At 40.1% G+C, this 20,478-nt stretch overlaps 1 protein-coding gene across 3 annotated transcripts in view; it reads right to left on the bottom strand.

The window, feature by feature from the left end:
* HDAC9 (histone deacetylase 9) overlaps window positions 1–20,478 on the bottom strand; it is a 493,669-nt gene that overhangs the window by 401,856 nt on the left and 71,335 nt on the right. Inside the window, exons 3-6 of one of the 3 annotated variants that reach the window (XM_019508553.1) lie at window positions 9,542–9,783; window positions 8,400–8,550; window positions 6,430–6,556; window positions 3,854–3,975 (exon numbers count right to left, since the gene is read on the bottom strand). In XM_019508553.1, the coding sequence (XP_019364098.1) occupies window positions 3,854–3,975; window positions 6,430–6,556; window positions 8,400–8,550; window positions 9,542–9,783 (642 nt within the window). The remainder of the gene's footprint in view (window positions 1–3,853; window positions 3,976–6,429; window positions 6,557–8,399; window positions 8,551–9,541; window positions 9,784–20,478) is intronic. The other 2 variants (XM_019508552.1, XM_019508551.1) reach the window with 2 other exon arrangements.

The following is a 20,478-nucleotide window of genomic DNA, read 5'->3' as shown; positions in this document are numbered from 1 at the left end:
TGAGATCACAGAAAGTGGAATGTTACTAGGTCAAGAAAATTCAAGCATCCTGGCTGTCTGCCAGAACATTGTTTTGAATCATTTCAACAAGGTAACAAATAAGTTGTGTTGGAACATATCTGTAGCTCCAAGAATCTATGGAACTCAGCACTCAGCAGATCCCATTGCTCATGTGAATGGAGTGAAGGGGAAGAGTGGGACAGGAGGATCAAATTTTCAAAAGAGCTCAGCTCCCATTAGGAGAAGCAAACTGACTTCCAAAAATGCTCTATACTATGATGCTTCCACTAGATGAAATTTTGAAGTGTCCCAGTGACTTAGGATCACAAGTCTCACTGGAAACCATGCATGATTTATATTAGGAACTGTTGGCCAGCAGACGTTTTTGAAAATCTGCAAAAAATCTGGACATGCAAATTTTTGGCCGAATTCTGGTCAAGTTACATCGCCTCTATATGCTATGTTTATCTAGCCAACAAAGTGATAGCTCTACCCATCCCCCTACTCTGTTATTCTCTAAGCCTGTTAATGAAGACCAAATGAAATAGTTGTGCAAAGAACTGAATTGCCTGGCCTCTAACCCAAAAACCCCCAGTCCTGGTCCTCTGTGCACCAAAGTTGGAATACGTTTACTTTAGACAGATTCCTCCACACCTTCCGAGGACTGAACAATACATGGTACTAAGGTAAATAAAGGGGCCAAGATCACTTCTGTTTTGCTGCTATGTTGACTCTGGTGCCTAATTTCAAAGATATAAAGATTAAAACTGCTCTTTCCCTGTTTAGCTAAAATATTTGGCTACTTGGGATATTTGGGGTTGTGGGTGGAATCTAAAAGTTGAATTTACACTCTCTCCTGAATACAACTGAACATGTTCAGTAACAAAGCACCATTTGGAGAAGGTGAGATGGAAAGAAAGAATGAAACTGATGATTTGCAGTTAGATATCTGACATACAGAGAGGCTTCTCCTCATTCAACCCATTTTATATCTTACTCAGGTGCTGGGATAGAATTATGCAGCTTTGCTTCTCATTTAGGCTGAATTAAAACAAATCAAACACAATCATGAAGCATCCTAAAAGGACACTGCACTTAAAGAAGACATAAGATGCCTCTCAATTCTATATTAAGGGCACAAGAAAGGACGTGGGAAGCAAAATAGAACGATGATTAAAACTAGCATTTAATTTGGGATTTAGGTAGTCTTTTTTAAAGTTGCACAGATCGTAAAGATTTGTTTTCATACCATGCTGACTGTGTGCAGGTTCAGATACACAGGGTTATTCTAGAAGCCAGTGGCAATAAGTATTCATTCAAGGAAAGGAAAAAAGGTTCACCCCTTGTGGCAAAGGTCAGACCTCTGCAGGCATAGAGCCTGTCCATACATATGAATGTTCCTGGGACATCTTTGTCTGGTGTGGTCCCATGAGGATGACACAGGCTCCACTATGTCCCCTCTGCCTAAGGGATGGCCCTGCAGCCACCCAGATAAGCTTAGGGTCATTTGACTGGTGTTATTCTGGTTCCTGTTGCCTTTGCTCTGAACCTGGTGAATAATCATCAGAACCTTTGTGGAAAATGTTGCTGAAGGCTGAAATTAGGACTCAATGACAAGGAGTCATTTAATATGTAAACAGGATATTTATAAGAGTTACTATAAATTAAAATTCTTTGCTGAAGTATGACATGCTACACGCATCTCTATTTGAAGAGCAGAATAATTAAGTATAAATATCAAACAACACCTGATTTACAAAACTACTGTGATAATGACTTTAACATTATTTGTTTATTTATGCTGTATGTATTATCATTTTTAGAAGAGTCATTTAGTTATGACCTTGATTTGTAACTGATGCATTGCATGCCCAAATATTTGGAATAATGTACAGAACACATCTGGGTTTAATTATATTATAGTCCTCTTATACAGACAATGGGAATTGAATTAAGGAATATTTTCAAACCCCCACAGAGATATAAAAGTATTAGCAGCTGCACAAGAACTTTACTGTTACAATGTCTGAAAATGTTTTGTTTTACAGATCAGCAGTATGACATGTCATAAATATCAAGCAGCCTATTTAAAATTATATGTAAATGTGGAAGAAAAAATAAGACCTACATTTCCAAAATATAGGAAAACATTATTTTGAGGAAAAGGAGTATACTATTATGTTTTTAAAAAGTAACTGCATGGCTTATCAGCACAGAAAATGTATTTTGTACAATACTCTTAAGGACAGAACTGTATCACAGCTTAGCATGACAGAATAACAGAATAGCTTGAGCAAGCCTTTCATTGGATCTGGTTACATTGTTACCATATTCTACCAAAATAAATAATTGATTTATTTTTCATTCCTTGCAAAACCACGCCCTATGCAATTTTTTTTTGAAAACATTAGGGGATATTAACATGCACTTTAAGTGTCTGTCCTGAAGTATTAGATGCATACTGTATTTCCTTTCTGGATGCATACTGATTTCAAATGCCACGTCTTTTCAATGTTAATACCAGTGCTGCACTTAGGGTTCAATCTCCCAGTGGCTGAAGCATATTCAAAGGCAGTTAGCACAGCAGGGTGGTAGACTTTCTTGCTGAAACTAACTATATCACTCACCAGCAGCCTTATGCAATAAAGGGCCTAATGTTTTCTTTTCACTTTCTTTTTTTTTTTCCACGTAGTGTCTCCCTACATATTGGGATACCAGTCATTGTGTCATAGACCTAAGGCTACAACCACACTGTCTCCACCACCAACTCCTTAATATATTCTGTGGTGCAAAGAAAGTCAAGGCTACAGTTCACCCGCTGTCAGGAGATAAGCTTCAGTTGCTGGAGCCTTTAGAACATTCTTAAATGTTCCAAGGAAAGTTTTCTTCTAAAATATATGACATTTCTATCCAAAGGATATTTTTAAACATATATGTGGCTCCAGCAACCAGAAAAAGTCACCTGATATAAGAATTATACAATTCTTCACCACAAAAAAAAAGAGAGAGAGAGACTCTTGAGATATTTTAGATATAGATGTAAAATCTATTCTGGCGGTTTATTTATTGACTAAACCAGGGCCGAACTGGGGTTGGACTGTGGCTTGTAGGCTCCTGCCCAGCTGCTGCTCTCCCCATCACTCCAGCTGCAACAGTAGCCGGTGTCTCTGGGCTCCCCCTCTCTCCCTGATTGCTACTTCCTCTCCCCACTGCTAGGAGGTACAGCAGCACGACAAGTTGGGGAGCTGAGGTTGAGACTGAGAAGTGTAGTGCTGTGGAGGCGGAAGGGGAAGGGGGGTTGGAGGTGTGTAATGCAGTGGGGGAAGTGGTCAAGAATGAACAGTGCAGCACTGTGGGGGAGTTGCAGGTATGCAGTGGACGGAGGGGTGTAAGTATGAGGTGCAGCAGTAGGGGGGCATCATTTGTGGAGGATACAGCCCCGTTGGAGAAGCCCATAGGGTGTGAGGCATCTGGCTGCCTTTAGGGTGGACAGCCCTGGACAAACCTATTCATAGATGAGGTACATAGTATATATGAGAGAGAGAGAGAGAGAGAGAGAGAGCTAGGAACATCAAATTAAACCCAGAATTATGCGAAAGTTCCTTTGGGACAGTGCTAGTTAGGAAATACCTATATCAGTGCTGGATTCTGTACTGTTAAGCATTGGTAATACTAGTTCTTGCTACCCTCAGATTAATTAACTTTAGAGAAGATATAGTTAACACCCCTGAACCTTTCCAATGAATCACTATGAGCAGGGCGGATAGGTTATGAGATCCATCTTACTAAAGGACAGCCTAGTTAAAAAGAAGTGAGAGAGAATTTGGGGGCAAAATAAACCACTCTGACTCACCCGTTTTTCTAAGTGGAAAATCATCCTTGGCGTCCTGTGCTCCTGGTAAAGTGTATTTGTATGGTGGAGAGGCCCCACTCAGGGGTGGAGAGCTTTGATCCAGTGAGGTATGGTGAGCAGCCCTGTAGCAGACACAGACAGGTCACAAATGAGCAATCGTTGAGGTGACCAGCAGTAACCATCTACATATGGTGTACACATGTCTCAGCTGTGTTTATGTTCTTACTCTAAGTGTGCACAAAGCACAGGCTCAGGTAGCCAATTTCACTTTTACAGTAAGCTATGGAACTGCATAGGATTCCCAAGAATGTGCTTTTTGCAGTCATTATAAAAGTCATAGAGGATAAGAGTCATGTTTTAGGACAAGAGTCCTAAAATTGGATCTGTCATCTGATTGGGGAACAGACCATTTCAGCTTGCTGGTTTTTAATATTGACCAGCTGAAGCAAACCAAAAGTTATTTGGTTTCTGGTTATTAAACAATATTAGATACACATGAAAATGGCCGTTTCTACGCAGTTGTCAATTACCTAGTGTTTGGAAAATGGATTGTTATTCCCCTTTGAAAAACGAGGGCTAATTAGTCAGAAGTTGTGAAGAGGGCAAAACCTTGTGTTCAGTTCAGGCAACAAACAAAACTTCCTGCCTGCGCTACTTAGCAATATATGAAGTTAGCGTTGGAAGTGAAGTTCTGCAGAAGAGACCTCTTTCTGACAACTGCCAAACGTGAGAAAAGTTGTAGACAGTCCTTTCCAACCAAGGGAGCTGTACAACCCCTGAGGAATTGCATCACTTGGCACAAATATAACTTACTTTGCAAGTCCTTTTTCTGGAAGGGTGGGAATTTGGAGCCTCAAATAACAAGGCATTTTACTCTTGTCCTTCTTCAAAGCTCATTGCAGTAACTTTCCTTTTAGTGTGGAAAGGGCCCATTAAAGACACTACATGTCACACAGAGTTACTAACAGGGAATAAGTTACTCCTTTCCCCTGGGGACCTGAGCATTCTGGTCCTATGCAGCTGAAGACTCTCACCTGAATGCAGATCCTAAATTCAGGTTTCCCTCTTAAATACTAAGTCAGGAGTTTTTCAGTTAATAGGACATTGCATACTTTGTGACAGAACCTATTGAGTACCATATCTTCATAAGAAATGATTTGCATGTTAGATCATGCAATGTTCAAACTACCTGCAGTCGATAGTAGAAACCCCAGGGGGAAGCTGTCAAACATATTGCTTAAAAGAGAATAATTTAGATTAAATTATTTAGCTAAAGGATCTAGAAGTCTTGGTTTATAGTACAATATACCATTCAGGTCAGGTATACTTTCTAGTTTTGCACCTTGGGCCTTCAAGCTATTCTTGGAAAGGAGGCAAGACTCAAGTACTACGTGCATCTCTCTCTGTCCAGTGGGGCTGAACTATCTTGGCAACGTAGTCACTCTCCTGTTTGAAGGTGTATATTATACTGATGCATCTGCTCTGATAAGGCAGACAAAAAAATGCACCCCCTCTAATCTGACATTTAGAAAGGTGGCCACTGTAAACCCTTTGTAGACATTGCAACATTTACCAAAATCCGTACCTAGTGATTTAAGAACCTCCTTGTCATACTCTTACTAAGGTCAATGCATCCACAAAACATGAATCTTAGACACCAAGAGCCATCAACCTCCAAGAGAAGGGTGAAAAAAGTTAATTCAGCTATTACCACTTCTCAATATACTAGCAAATTCTCTTTTTAATCACAAACAACAGTAGACTGGAGAACAACACTACACCTAGAAGAAATACATTCTCATTTCACAATAGCAATCGAGTTAATTTATGGGTTCACAGCTTGCCCTACATGTGGCGATATAATTACTTGTTTCTAAATGTGCGTGAATTATCCCCAAGGCTATTTTCAGTGTACAAAGAGAACAGATTTTCAATTGCTATTGCAATTTTATATAAAGGATATAATAGCACAGGTTACAGGCAACTAAGAATTCAGAGAAGTTGAACCAATCTTTTCCGCTTGTATAACTTACTACCTAAGGTTCCCTTGTCGGATTGGGATGCCTCATTCATCTCCACTTTGTTGTATGGGGCCTTCATAAGCAGGTACAACACAAAGCCACAGCAAATTCATGACCAGTTCTATAATCTTGCAAAAATTGCCTAGTTTCATTGCAAACACAGAACTTGAGCCTGGCTCACAAGCTTGTAAATGCCAAGCAAATTTGAAAAGATTTCATCGGTTTTCCTGGACACATCTGCACTCTCAAATTCTGACTCAAAACCCTGCCATTTGGAGTGAGCTCTGTTTTGAGTTTTGGTGATGGCTTTAATGTGAAACTAAAGGTGAGTAACACATGACCTGAAATAATAAAGAAAGGCCTCTCGACATTCCTCATTTTGGTTAAAAAAACCCAAAATGTTTTATTTTATTTCTTTGTTAAGCTTTTTGGTTAACGTTTTGTTTCTTGTTTGTTCTGGACAGGTTCCCAGTATCTCCGCTGGAGAGGAATCCTGATGCCCACCATTAGTTGATACCTCAGTGAGGCATAAGAACAGCTTAACACTGAACATACGTGTACCAGAGCTTGGGGTGGCGGCTCATGGAATGATTCTTCCCATTAGCTGGAGAGTCTTTTGTTGCTGATTTACTCAAAAGGAACTCCTGAAGTTTTTGCTTTACTTCTGTACTAGCCACTGCCCCTGAAACACACAGAGATTAAACTTTTCCTATTTGGTACAGCACCGAACAAAATAATATTAACACACACACAATTTGCTGTGGAAAGTGCCATAAAATGTAAACAGCAAAAATGAAAATCACAACAAAAATGAAAGAAGGTCTGAATTATACTGCTGCTCAGCTGACGACTTCATTCTCCTTCTGGGCCTGATCTGAAAGTCTATTGAAGGCCCAAGGAATCTTTAAGTTGACTTCAGTGGACTTTGGATCAGGTCCTATAACCTGTAAATTCTTCCCAGCTCTCAAATCAAGTCCTTAAATCATTAGGGAAAAAGAAATGCTGACAGAAATATAATGCTGTCTGAGTCCCTTTGAAGAGTCTCTCCACTGAACTAAAACAATGCTAACAGTGCATCTAACTTCCCCTCTCCCCACCATACTGACTCCTAAAAGAATATTGCAAAGCCCCATATCTCAGTTTTTATTTTTAAGATACTTAATGAACTGGCCTTGAGTGATACCTAAAATATTAACTAAAGCTCTAAGACAAGGAGCACTTGCTAACTTCACTCCTCTGAGACGAGGACATTTTCTAAAGCTCATTTGTAAAAGAGACAGAGCTTTCTTAGACCATGGCCCAACTGCTTCCCAACTGAGCCTGGGCACCCAGTCCACTTGCTCTCACTACGGGAGCATCAAGGCCTGGTGATCATAGCCTCTGAGAGAGCCTGAGGGCATTTTTATCACACCTCTACTGCAATTCCAAGCCTGTCATTTTTATTGCACTCTGCATTAGGTAAAAAAGAAATTCCTCCATATAAGTGGGAAGCATGCTAAAAAGTGTGTTGTGATATTGAGTATGCTCAGCACCACTCTACGAAGCACAAATGAAGTGACCACACAACATTTCCTCAGTATGTGTTACATAGAGAGTGAGAGCCAGTGGGCAAAGGCAAAGATCCATGTGTATCGTTTCACTGGAGTCCCAGTGAAACATTGGTTTCTAAAGCCTAGAACAGGTTGCAGCTAAATTGCTACAATTTTCCTTAAAAAAGGAAGGCTTAGTATGCTCTGCAGAGCTCTTACAGGTTGCTCTTTATTAACTAAAACTTTGTGCTCCTTTAAGTGTGCCAGTACAGATACCTTTGGTTATTTCATTGCAAATCCCTTTACAACACACCTTATACCCTGGAATTATTTGATTTTAACCTGACCTCACTGAGGGGAATGATTTGTGTCTGTCTTCCCCTAGTGAGTACTGGCCTTTCTTTTTTTCCCCACTGGCCTTAAACCCCTGTGAAAGCTAGAAAAAAAAATGTGTTAATGTTTTATGGAGTACTGTCAGTGACAACGAAAAGTCAGTCTAGAAAGACTCAGCTTTGTAACAAAAACGGAAGTGGCCAGTTGTGTTTACTGGAGAAATTATTAAATACTATATTACATTTTCAGTCTTCAAGCATTGTTCATATTACTTTCTTTGCCAGCAAAGAAGCCTGCTGCTTTGTAGTGCACTCTCAATGAGGTAATAAAGCAGCTCCTGAGAGAGATCTTAAATTAAACTTTTTACAGTCTAACTGCATAGCCTTTCCTTTTTTAAAATGGAAAGCTAGATACCAGAGCAGAAGATTCCCAGGCATGGCAGAATAGATTTTCCTACAACCCTCTCAATTTGCACAAGTAACCTAACATTGTGGCTTTGTGGGAGTAATAGGTGGGTCTGCATTTTTGCAGTCACACCTCTGACTCCTGTGGCTGAATATGTCATGTACTAATATTTTGCTTTGAGTTTGTGGGCATTATCCACTGCATAGAGACACAGAACATATCACTTCATAGGCTGGAGGATGGTACAGTGGCTCTTACTTTCTCGACCTCTTTCTTTGCCTCTGAGAGGAGGAAGCTGCTGTTCCCTTCGATGCCTCTCCAATTCCTGTTCTTGTCTCTGTTGCTCCAATTTCTGCTCTTTTTCAATGAGTTCTTGTTGTTGTTTAATGGCTAGGAGTTCCTGTTGTAACTTGCACAGAAGAAAAAGACATGAGAAAGGGCAGTTTGCGTTGTTTTCTAGGTCAGTGCTGGCCAAAATAAACTCCTGCAATAACCAAATAGCAGTACTTTCCTCTATCCTAACTTCCTGATTTTTTTTTTAACCTCTTAACTCACTTTTCTGTGGTATACTACATTATCAGATTTCACTAAAATGACTCTAATATCAAGTAGTAACTGGCTGCAGTGGCTTTGCCTCTTTCTCTTTTGCCAAGAGTGGAATACCTGCACAGTATCTCTAGTCTCTGCCAATGTACCATCAAACTCTGGCTGCTATGCTCAACTGAATTTGTCAGTCTGCCTCATCACATAGAACTCACCACATTAGCAAAGATACTAAGATATTTCAGAAAGAAAAAGGCAAGGCCATGAATGCTCAGTCAAAAAGAAAACTGTGCCAGTATTTCTCCCATGACAGGTTTTATCCCATAAATCGTTTTCCTTCACATTGTGTGAGCTAGCTTGGAGACAAGCAAAATGTCAAATTTTCTGAGTCTGACTCCAGTTTTAGGGATGCAAATATTTGCTGCTACATATATATCTGATCTGTGGGCATGAACTCAAACAGCTTCAAAAAACAAGCAATCACAGTTATTATGCCCAGATGAATTCCACCACAAAAAGGGCAGCCATATTTGGTGCAAATACACTCTTTGAATGAATATGGAAATGTCACCTGAATGGGAGAAAAGTATTCCAATTTAGAGTGCCTTGATTTTCTCTAGGCTGAACAGTAATATATTTCAATAAAACCTATGTGAATGCATGAAAATGTTTTCACCATCCAGTCCAGCCTGGGTTTTCATCACTTCTCCATATCACGGGCATGCAGAGTCATCATCATTCAAACCTCCGTCTCTAATTAACACTAAAACCTCCAGGAGCACTCCCTTACCCAGCATTCATTTGGGAATACTCAGTTTGTGGTGGAGCAAAGGGACAAAACAAAAACATTTTGCTACCTTTATGTGCTCCTGGAGCTGAGCCTGGTGTTGCCGGGTCAGTTTTTCATGCTGTTTCTGAAACTCTGCAATCAGCAACTGTTTCTGAATTTGCTGCTGCTGCTGGATCAAAAGTAGCTCTTGTTGTAGCTGCTTTTCACGCATAATTGGGTCCACCATGGGAACCATCATCCTGAGATCAGTTCGCAAGTCTAATGGTGTGATAGGCTCCAATCCCACAGGCACCTCTGACTTTACATCCACTGTACAAGAACAACAACAACAAAAGGAAAATTACAATAAAGCTCATTGGAACAACAGAATAAAAATATGCAGCCTGCATACTTAACTCAAAATTTCCTTCAAGTTATAGAGCTAGCAAAATGGCTCTCATTAAAAATTACACAGAGAGTCCAGTCATTTCCACTTGCAATCTAAGATTTCCCGAACCAAGATGCTGTTTTCCTCATTCTCTTAGGAAATGCTCCCTTCTAGAATAATGAGGACTCCCGGTTCCTAGAAAATGCTGCATCATGTCAGAAGCCAGCTGAGCAGTACTTAGTTTATTACTGGTTAGTGATACTGGGTAACAGTCTCTCTCAGTGTATATGCATTATTTGACGTAAGGTAAAAGCCCCAGAGTCCTGGATTGTGAAAAATGTTTTTCTAACAGGAGAAAGCTAGCTTTTAGACTGACTGAAGGTGGCATTACACCTATACAAATATCATATATTATGTAGTTATGTACAAACATGCTGGACTACATACTAAACAAAGGAAATGCACAGCATATATAATACCATGTGAGAGAAGAAAAGGACAAATGCATTTTTTAAAGTATTGATGCACTTATTTTTACATAGTGACTATTCATGTGCCTACTGTAGATGTTCTATGCACTGCTCATCACAAATGTTTTCCTAAAAAGACTGTTTCTATTTCAATAACAGAATACATTGTTAGTATAACATAACACCAAGTAATGAAAAATGCCTTTAATCCCTGAATTAAATTTATATATATTTATAATTAATTTAATTTTTATATTATATAACTTGGATAGATAGATACACACACACACACACACACACACATATATAAAATGTAAAGAAATTCACTATGCTACAAAACAGAGCCACTTGTTTTCATATCATGTGTGTGTGGATAGAAACACTTACCATACTGCTAAAAGAGTAGTTAGCAGTACACGGTCTAGGACATACACCTGAGCAGTTCTTACTCTATCCACAAGGGGACAGCGATACACAAGCACTAACTAGTTTCCCATAGAAACCCAGAACGAGTAAGTGGAAATAACATCCCCCAAGGGACTAAATATGAATTACATGTTTCCATACAAGTTCTCTCCCCCCCCTTTTTTTTTTTATCTTTATGCACTTTAACTATTCCTTTTGTTCAAAACAAAGACAGGAACTGAATACAGTAGAAATGTTTCCATGTTTCAAATAATATTAGTAAGATTGAAAGCTGAAGCACACAGCTGAATATAAACCCTACAACAAAGCCAGAGGAGTATACTTGCACATGATAAATAAATGTAAAGTGGGAGATATAAAACACCAAAATCTCTCCTTGTTATCATATTCTGTTTCTGTCAATAAACTGGAAACATCAAACATTTTCTACCTCCTGAAAAGTGATTGTAAACCTCAAAGCATAATTTGACTTCTTAACCTGCTATCCCAACAGAATGATTGTTCCTAACTGCTTGCTTTTGTTCTGAGACTAATCACTAAATTGTAAAAAATCACCCTTAACTTACAAAAACTACTCTTGATTATAAATAATTGCCCCAGACCAAGAAAAAGCAACAGGCAAGAACCCAGCCTTTCATCCAATTTATTCAGCAGCAATCCACATTCCATTTGTCTAGACTAAATATAGCAGCGTTTATACAAGAAATCAATAGTGCTTGCAGAGAGCAGAGCAAAGACATGAATATTTCATCAAACTCAGAGAGAAATGGCAATCAGCAAACTGACAGTTTTGTGCAGGCCAGCGGCCTTCAGATAAGTCCCTGTTACTTGGACAATGGCTCGCTGCCTGCAAGTCACAATCTTATCATAGGCATTCTTCTATTTTTAACATTAATTGCATTGTAAGTGACAAAGGCTTATCGTGTTTAAAGTGGAGAAATGGATCTTCTTACATCTTCTATGACAGGATAATAAGCCTTAGCAGGAGCAATAATAGTAACTAGAGCTGTGTAAACCCTGGCAGGTTTGGGTTGCAATAGAGTTTGCAAACCCTGCAGTTTAGTTTGCAGGCCCTGGCTAGAAATCAACCACTCCAGGTTCGCCTAGAGATTCAGGTCTGTTTATAACTCCCACCTCCAATCCCATCACTCTATCCCCCTAGAACCACTACTTGGCTGGGAGAAGAAAGTCTACAGATTTTCCAACAATGGAAAAAAAGTATTTGCCTAGATATCCAAAACTTAGCAAGACTGAAATGTAGTTTAGTTTGAATAGATTAAAAAATGCTGGTGGCTTCCTTTCAGCAAACTCAACTTACCATCCACACAGTCAACAATTGGGTATGCAGATATAGCTATCAGAGACTATCAATCAGTGCACAACTTGCAACCCAGTCACCATAAGTGAAAAAAAATAGAGATACTTGAGGATAATCAAGCCCTTCCATAAACATTGTAATCAGCCAAGTTCTCTCTAATACTACTGAGAGCTACCACACAGTAAATATTGACTTTTTAACAACAATCATTATACTGAGATTGCATCTGGCAATAACAAATTTCAGCAACTAAATATACCAGAAATGATGATGAATAAAAGGCACTACAATCACCAATTAAACTGACGGTTATGGTACTGTCTATTGCATAGTGCTGTTCCTGTATGTCAATTTCATTATGTTTATTTCCTACCAATTCATGAGAGAAGAGATCGAGGGAGCCCACTGACTTACATCTGTGTAAAAACTGGGTAATGGAGCAAAGAATCAGGGTTTGAGTCTTTCAGAGCTCTGACAGATCATGATTGAGGTATCTTTCCCTGACCATTTTCATTTATGAAGTCAGAGACAAAAGAACGGTCATTTTCATCATGCTTCTTGTGCTACAAGCAGAAGCATCGCATTAAAAAAATGCATTTTAAAGTATCACATGCTTGCACTTGATGTTCAGTTTACTCTTGGATACAATAAGTAATTATAAGACTCCTATATCAGGTTTTATCAAAATCTGTAGCTGAAGGAGGACGAGGAGGATGGAAAAACTAGAGAATGCATTAAGATTTAATATCCAGAAGTTTACCAGTAGAGACCAAGCTCCACTGATTTCAGAAACTATGCCACTCATTCTCAACCACAGTGCCACCTGATCCTGGGGTGGTTTGAGATCCTTTCAAAAGTGCTGCAGGGGTGCCATGCAATGTTAGTACAGTTAGGTGTGCAAACATGATTCACAAGCTAAACCCAGAGATTTCAAATAGGAACCATAGTGTTAAAATTATCTGACCTGTTCTGGTCTTTCAGACCAAGGAAAATATAGGCCTCTTACCAAATAGGAAAAGAAAGTTAATAATGGACAATGCACAGAAAGCTGAAGTGTTTTACAACTTTTTGGCCAGGTATAGACATTACACTTTTAACAGTATAAGTGATTGGAAAGTGGTCTGTACCCATAACAGAACAGAAGTTTGGCGCACACAAATTGGTTTAAAAGTGGCACAACCTGGTCTAAGATCTGCCCTCCCCCCCTAAAGGGTGAATGTTTGGTCTGTTCACTACTGATCTGAACTACACTGCTTACAACAAACCTCCAAGTTCTCTGGAACAGAAAATCACTACATTCTTTTTCTTTTGTAAAACAAAAGAAAACTAAGAGATGGCTTTTTGGGGGGGGGGGGCTTGAGTCTAACGAGGGGTACCTTGATTCTAAAAAGGTTGAGAACCACTGAACTATGCCTAAGCCCTAGAGGAAATGACTTTGTTTCCACCAGAAAATGGCAAAGCACATGTACTTATTTCTCTTATGTCCTTCTGCTGCTTTAATGGTGAACCATAATAATATAAAGGTAACAAACAGTTTACATGTAAATTGTAATCAATATAGTGAATGTACTGCAATGCTTTAAATACAGTAAGGAAAATAACAGTGACACCTGCAAAACAGAACAGAACTAAGTATACTTGGAGGCAGGAAGAGTACATAGCTTCAATATGTAATAATGCAAAAGAGCTGTTTTTAAATTGACTGAGATTTTAATACCTGAAATCAACCCTCGCAAATAGGCATCACTATACAACCACTGCTCCTTTCTTGAGTGATACCATTTACACTGTATTTCCAGTGACCAGGAATTTAAATTTCTATTGACTAGAGTATTCACAGATTCTGAATCACCATTTTTATGAGAAACCATCAGAAAATAAAACAATTTATGGCAGTGACCACTCTATTCTCATGAGAGGGGCAATCTTCTTTCTTTGGCAATTACTTTCATTGGCCGACAGTTATGTCATCTTTAAGTACAGGAACTCGCACAAAGGATGCTGTAATCAGCTGATCAGGTTACCATTTGTCTGCCATTCTTTATTTGAAACGTAATGAAGAATACCAATAAGCTCGCTTAACTTGTTTAATGCATTTACAGCTCTGACAGTAACTCTCCTAGTTCACTAGAAGAGTGTATACATTCAATTTAACCCTTTTATCACCGAATTGCATGGTTAGGAATATGTACTGTGGCAGAAGACAAGTCAAAGCAACTAGGAGATGGACCGTATTTGATTTTTGGGGGGAGGGCGGTACTGGGGAGTGATTTTTTTTGTGGGAGGATAGGAGGACCACCTGAAAAGCTGAACTTGCATCACACATTATACAGGAAACATGAAGAAAATATATTCAGCAAGGCTGGAAACTAATGTTATGAAATGAAGATTTTCAGAAATATCCCTTTAAGTCTTAAAAAAAAAAAAGTCAATCTTCAGACGAAAGGGAAATGCTGTCCAGGATGTCAGCATAACACCGACATATATAAAAGCAATAAAAGACGGATAATCCCTTCTGCGGGTGCATCATGAAGAGATGTTGGTATCACAGCTTGGCTTGAAGTTACAGTCAGTGCTATCCACAAATACAATATTAAAACTCCCAGCATTCAAACTAGAATGCAGAAAACATTTACAATAGTTCAGTGAAGAAATTAAGCTTTAAAACTAAAAAGGGTTTAAAAAGAAGTGTGAGAGTTACAGGAATAAGATACATGAGTGGAGGTAGAAGAGTACCTGGCCATAGGTGGGAATTGGCAGAGTGGAGGACAAGCAGGTGGGGAAGAAGGCAAGATGACAGAGCGGGGTTTACTAGAGAGACAAACTAAGGGAAGAGATGGCCAGCCAGAGACTGAATATAGAGAAAAGAGGTAAGTAGTTTAGGGCTAGATGAGGAAGGCATTTTTGGTTGGGTAACAGAATTACAGGAACAATGCACTCCTTGTGATCTACGAGCAGCCCTGGTTTGCCAATGAAGTGGCATGGCATGACTGCATAGCCAATGTAAACAAGCAAATAAGGGAGTGATGTGTCAGTAGTGAGAATACTGGAAATTTGAGCAGTGTCATTCTGAATAGCCAAGGTCCAAGGAAAGAGAACTACTGCAGGGGAAAAGAACTGTTGCTGAGGTCCAATGTAAAATACTTACAGAATAATTCATTTTTGGGGGCCTGTTTCTAAGAGAAGGTTGGGGACCACAACTCAATAACTTCAGTGCAAACTGTAAAAGGAGACTAACCCCGCATTGCAGATAGAGGCTAGAAGTAGAGATTTTAAGAAGTACTGAATGGATCAAATCTGCAAGGCAGACAATCTGAGACTAATGAAAGCTAAGTCACAATCCAAGAACACAACTAAGACCACAGACTCGGGCAGTGTAAAAGGACAAAGCACCATTGACATTAATGCAGTGCTACTGATTTCCATCAGATGAGAATCTAGCCGCAAGGTATTAGATCTTAGTCACTAGAACTAGTGATAGAAAAAATCTCATTTTAGCTATCCTAAAAGTGACACCACCACACACATGCACATGCATGTGCGCGCTCACACACAGACACAGAGACACACACACACACACACACACAATGTAAAAGGAGTATTAGCAATGGTTATCTACTGTCACAATTACAGTTAAGTGCAAAGCCTCAGAGCTGCAAAGTCAAACATGGGTTTGCAATATTGCAATGGCAATATTTTCTATAAGCATTTTAAATTAAATATATGGGAAATCCCAAGGAGATTCTCAAAGCCACAGACAGCTCAATTAACAATGGGGCTTAAAAACCATTTGTGCTTTTGAAAATCTTTTGTTGCAACTGATTGTCTTGGAGTTGGAAAGCACAAAAAATTAAACTGCATTTTACAAACAATAAATAGTTTCCAGCTATTGTCCTTCTGCAGAAATCAGTACTTAAATTACCCTTGAAGTATAAACAGTATTTTTCTAAAAGTGCTATCCTGAAATTAGAATTATTAATGAACTACCAAACCCAACGAGCTGGTTATTTGGTCTATCAAGGCATAGTGTAATAGACTAGAAATATATTCCCCTTTGCTCTACAAAAGGAATCTTATTATGATTATACCTTTTCAGTCTTTCTTTTTAAGTGTTTGCATACATGTCATAAATGAGAAGTAAAATAAATGCAAACAGTGATCTGGGCTTTGATTTACCATTCTCTTATTTCCCAAGGGCCCAAAAAGGAAGCTCAGACAACCACAAACTTCTAAAATATCAGTGAGAGGCCTTGAAATACTAACACTGAAGTTACAGCTAGCTGGCTGTTTTCAAAATCAAAGGCTTTATTATATTGATTTACTAAATTCAGACTCCCTCTCTGCAAATATACTTTTGAGTTAAACAGCCATAACAAACCATAACACAAACATGAATGCCATCTAATTTGTAAGATGCAAGAAGTTCTTAAACGTTTCAGTGTTTGCTATTACTTCACTAAGTACTGAGCAAAACCTCCATTTACCAGCTTGCCAGTCTGAATGCAAACATCAAGCCACACACTTGCTGTTTACCAGCAGGGATAGAAGAGTAAGGGCAAATATGCATAAGATGTTACATTAGATTATGTAACAAATTAAAAATGTATTAGACCAAATCCATGGTATGGCTCTATCAAAAAGTATACCTGGGCTATATTTGGGTTGCTACGTACTTTTACTTATGCTTCAGCTAATACAGTTCTTACACACAAATTCTCTCTACCTGCCAAAGGCAGGATACTATTTATTTTTCAGAAACTGTCCATTTTCTTACTGGGAATCTGAATGCCCTTAATTCCAGGTACTTCTGCTGTAGGCAAGATAAATATAGGCTGAAGACAAATGTGAATAAATTTAAAACTGTAGGATCTTTTCCTAACTGTCAAAGTTCCTTCACAGCTCCAAAATCCAGATTACATAAATGATATACTAATAAATCCAGATTATACAGATATGATATTATGCTAGACTAGTACAATTACTCTATATAGCTGTACTGAATGTATTGTGGTTGATAAAGCCAGGGGTGCCTGACCCCTGGAGATATGTGAAAAAAATGGGCAGGAGAGAATGCAAGTATTATTTCCCCACCCTTGTGTCCACAATTTATGGGTTAGGCACAACTGTAGCCTTATTTCCTGAAAGACACCAGTTTTGCAGCACTAAGTAGATACAATCTATCTTCATCTCCATAGATAGCCTCTGCTTAAGGTCATTTAGCCAGTTTTCAATCCATATGAAATAAATAACATTTTTATGGTGTGGGCTGATAGAGGGAAGTTGGCTCCATATATACAAACGCACACGACCCCTTGGACTATATACACACATGCACATGGCTCTTGAGTCATATATGTTCTTACTAGAAAGTAATGGTGCCAAAACCTAACCAGAATGCTCCCCCTTACCTCCACCATTCCGTTATGTTGTATGTAGGCTTCAAAGAGGCTAGCAGCTATGTCAAAGCTAGACCTGCCGTTATTCCCAAGGAGTAGGGATGCAACTAGTTTTGACATCCTTGGCACCACTTGGGTAGTAAAATGAAGAAGAGAGGTAATGAATTTTCCAACGGACTGGATATCACAAAGGAAATCTTATGCTGGTGAGAGTGCTGGTAGCTGTGTCTGTCCCTTAGCACCATGTGATACAAACCAAATACATCTAATATAATGAGCTGCCAAACTGCCTCCAAAAAACCCAATGTTTCAGCAATCCATTGCTGCCAGCTACATTGAGTGAGGCCTAAGACAGTCAGCACACCCCAAGCAAACATTTTAGAAAAGACCTGACATCATTATACGATAGGGGAAAAAATCTAACATAGGAACGGCCTTAGTCTATGATATTAAAACCCACATTTAGAAAGTTCCACACTTCATTTCTGTAGCTCAATGCATTCTTTAAGATACCAAAATACCTAGTAATTTTTTTTTCATCCTGAATGGTGTAACTTAACATGGCCACAAAGCTCACTGAGCTTACACCCTCTCAAGAAATCATTATGCCCAGGAAATTAAAAAGGACACATTATTATTTCACTGCCTTTAATAACTGTTTTTGGAACACCTTGATCTTTGACAAGCATGGGGCTAAACTTACTTTCTTATCACAGACACAGAAAAGAGGAGGGATTGAGTTAAAGCCTCCCACAGAGGAGGAAAAAATATTTTAGCAGAAGGACAGTAATACCTTTTAAAGATCTTTTACAATGGGGTACTGGACGGGTCAGAGCCTGATAATAAAATACTTATTGAGACTGCTAGCCCAGGACTAAAGCACTTCTACATAAAACACAAGACTATTAATATATTTTTAATATATTCATTGGCAAAAATTGACATGCTCTTATTACATATTGTGTATCCATCTTCCGGTCCTTGAGACTTTCCTCATCTTAAAGCAGGAGCTGTGCAGGCCAGATAGCTGCTTCTTCTGTGTCGGGATAATGTTTTAGGCACAGAGCTCTATGCAATAATAAAGGGACTTCACTTGGACTGCAGGAACTTGTATCTTTATTAGAAGTGCCTTGTGCTCCATGCTGCTGCTTGCAGCCATGAGGTGCAGCATTATTAAAAAATTCTCCACGCACTTGCAGCTTTCTGGTGTCACACTCCAAATCATCCACCCTACAACTGTGTCCAAACCTGCAGGTTGTTACAGGTAACACCTACAATTTTGAGTCCTATGAAGTCTTACAACATGCAAACAATGAGTTTGGGATAATGGCAGCTATATCTCATATCAGTGCCAGTGTTTTGTACATGTCTATGGGCACATTTGGTTTAACCACTTGAAATTCAGCCACTTAGTTTATGCTGGTTGAAGTTCAACCAGTTTAAATCCATGCAAAGAGCTGTCTGCAGGTGGCCTGAAATGCTAGAAGCGCTAAGCCAGAGGCACCCTGAGCACATATCCCAGTGTACGTTGAAGCATCCCCTGCCTGGCTGGAAAGCGATGATAGCAGCCAAAGGCAAGGATCAGGGCTGACTGGCTGGTGCCCCAAAGGATTTGCTTGCGGGTAGCTGGGGCTGCACCCCTACCACTGCAGCCAGAGCTGGGGCTCTAGGCACAGTGTGGGTACTTTGCTTGCACTGCTGCTGGGGCTCTGGCTGTGGGAAGCCCTGCCACCAGTCAGAAATCAGGGCTCTCAATACCTTCGCAGATGGGGGGGAGGGCAGGGGAAGAAGGACAGCTTTCCCAAAGGGAACTTCAGAGCCCTGCATCCACAGTCTGTGTGTGGGGCTGCAGGTGTGTGACTTGAAACTTGGTATGGGTGGAGGTACTTTTTCTGCCAAGTGGCACTTAAAAGCCCCATACCTGCAGCCTCTACATGGGGCGCTACAGGTGCTGGCTTTAAAGTGCTGCTTGGGAGTGATGCTTTTCCCACAGCATTCCAAGCTGATGCCCACATACCATGCCTGGGGTTGCAAGTGCAGGGCTCTGAACTGCTGGAGTTGAAAATATATCCCCTCCCTGTGGCACTTCAAGCTGCAGGAGCCAGGCACTGAAGTACAGCATGGGGGTGAATTACCCTCCATGCAACACTTCTAGCTGGCCCCCTCAGCCTTGTGCATGAGGCTGCAGCACAGGCTATCAAAGTGCTGGGAGAAAGGAAATCCCTCCTCTGGGCACATCGAAGACCAAGCTTGCTGACTCTTGTACCAAGCTGCTGTGTGGGGCTGTCAAGTGCTGCTGGGGATGTGGGGGGAATCTTTCCCCCCACCCTCACCCCGGCATATAAAAAACCCATGCTTGAAACCCAGCAACGGGGGCAGCATTTAAAAGCCAAAGGCTGGCTGGGGGCTGTGGAGAGGGGCTAGGCTTTCCAAGCCCTTCGGCTGCTACGGGGAGAAGGTTGTGTGACTCAGGCTGCAGCAGTAGACTGCAGCCCAAGTCACAGAGAGGAGAGATGGGGGCTAGGAGTAAGGCATACTGGGGTTACTGAAATGTAACACTTGTACATACCCCACCAGGGCACCCATGTATGGGAGCACAAGGGATTACTGTAACAGGGGAAGGGAACAGATCACCAAAGGAGAACAGAGAAGCTCATTATGATGGGAGGGGAGGTGGGGAAGAGCAGGTCAGACAGGTGAAAAGATGCACTGGGTAGGCAGGGGTATGCAGTGTTAAGAGGATCAAGATGAAAGGGACAAGTAACAAATGGAAAGAGAGCTGTTGGAAAAATAACACAGAGATCACTGGGTGAATTCTGATGTCAGTAAGGGAGGTGGCTGCTGCTATGGTTCCTCATGAAAAAGAGGAAGAATTTATTGGGACCATGGCTCACTAAAAACATCCGGGAATGTCTCCTTGCCAAAAAGGAGGCTTACTCCCAATGGAAAGGAGGGGTCATCACTAAGGAAGACTATTCAGCAGTTGCTCGGGGATGTAGGGGGATGGTTAGGAAGGCCAAGGCAGAG

The sequence above is a fragment of the Gavialis gangeticus genome, unplaced genomic scaffold (assembly GCF_001723915.1).
Source record: "Gavialis gangeticus isolate Ggan-Ray unplaced genomic scaffold, GavGan_comp1, whole genome shotgun sequence".
Taxonomy (NCBI): domain Eukaryota; kingdom Metazoa; phylum Chordata; order Crocodylia; family Gavialidae; genus Gavialis; species Gavialis gangeticus.
The sequence above is the reverse complement of the archived record's forward strand: the minus strand, read 5'-3'. Positions and strand labels throughout refer to the sequence as shown.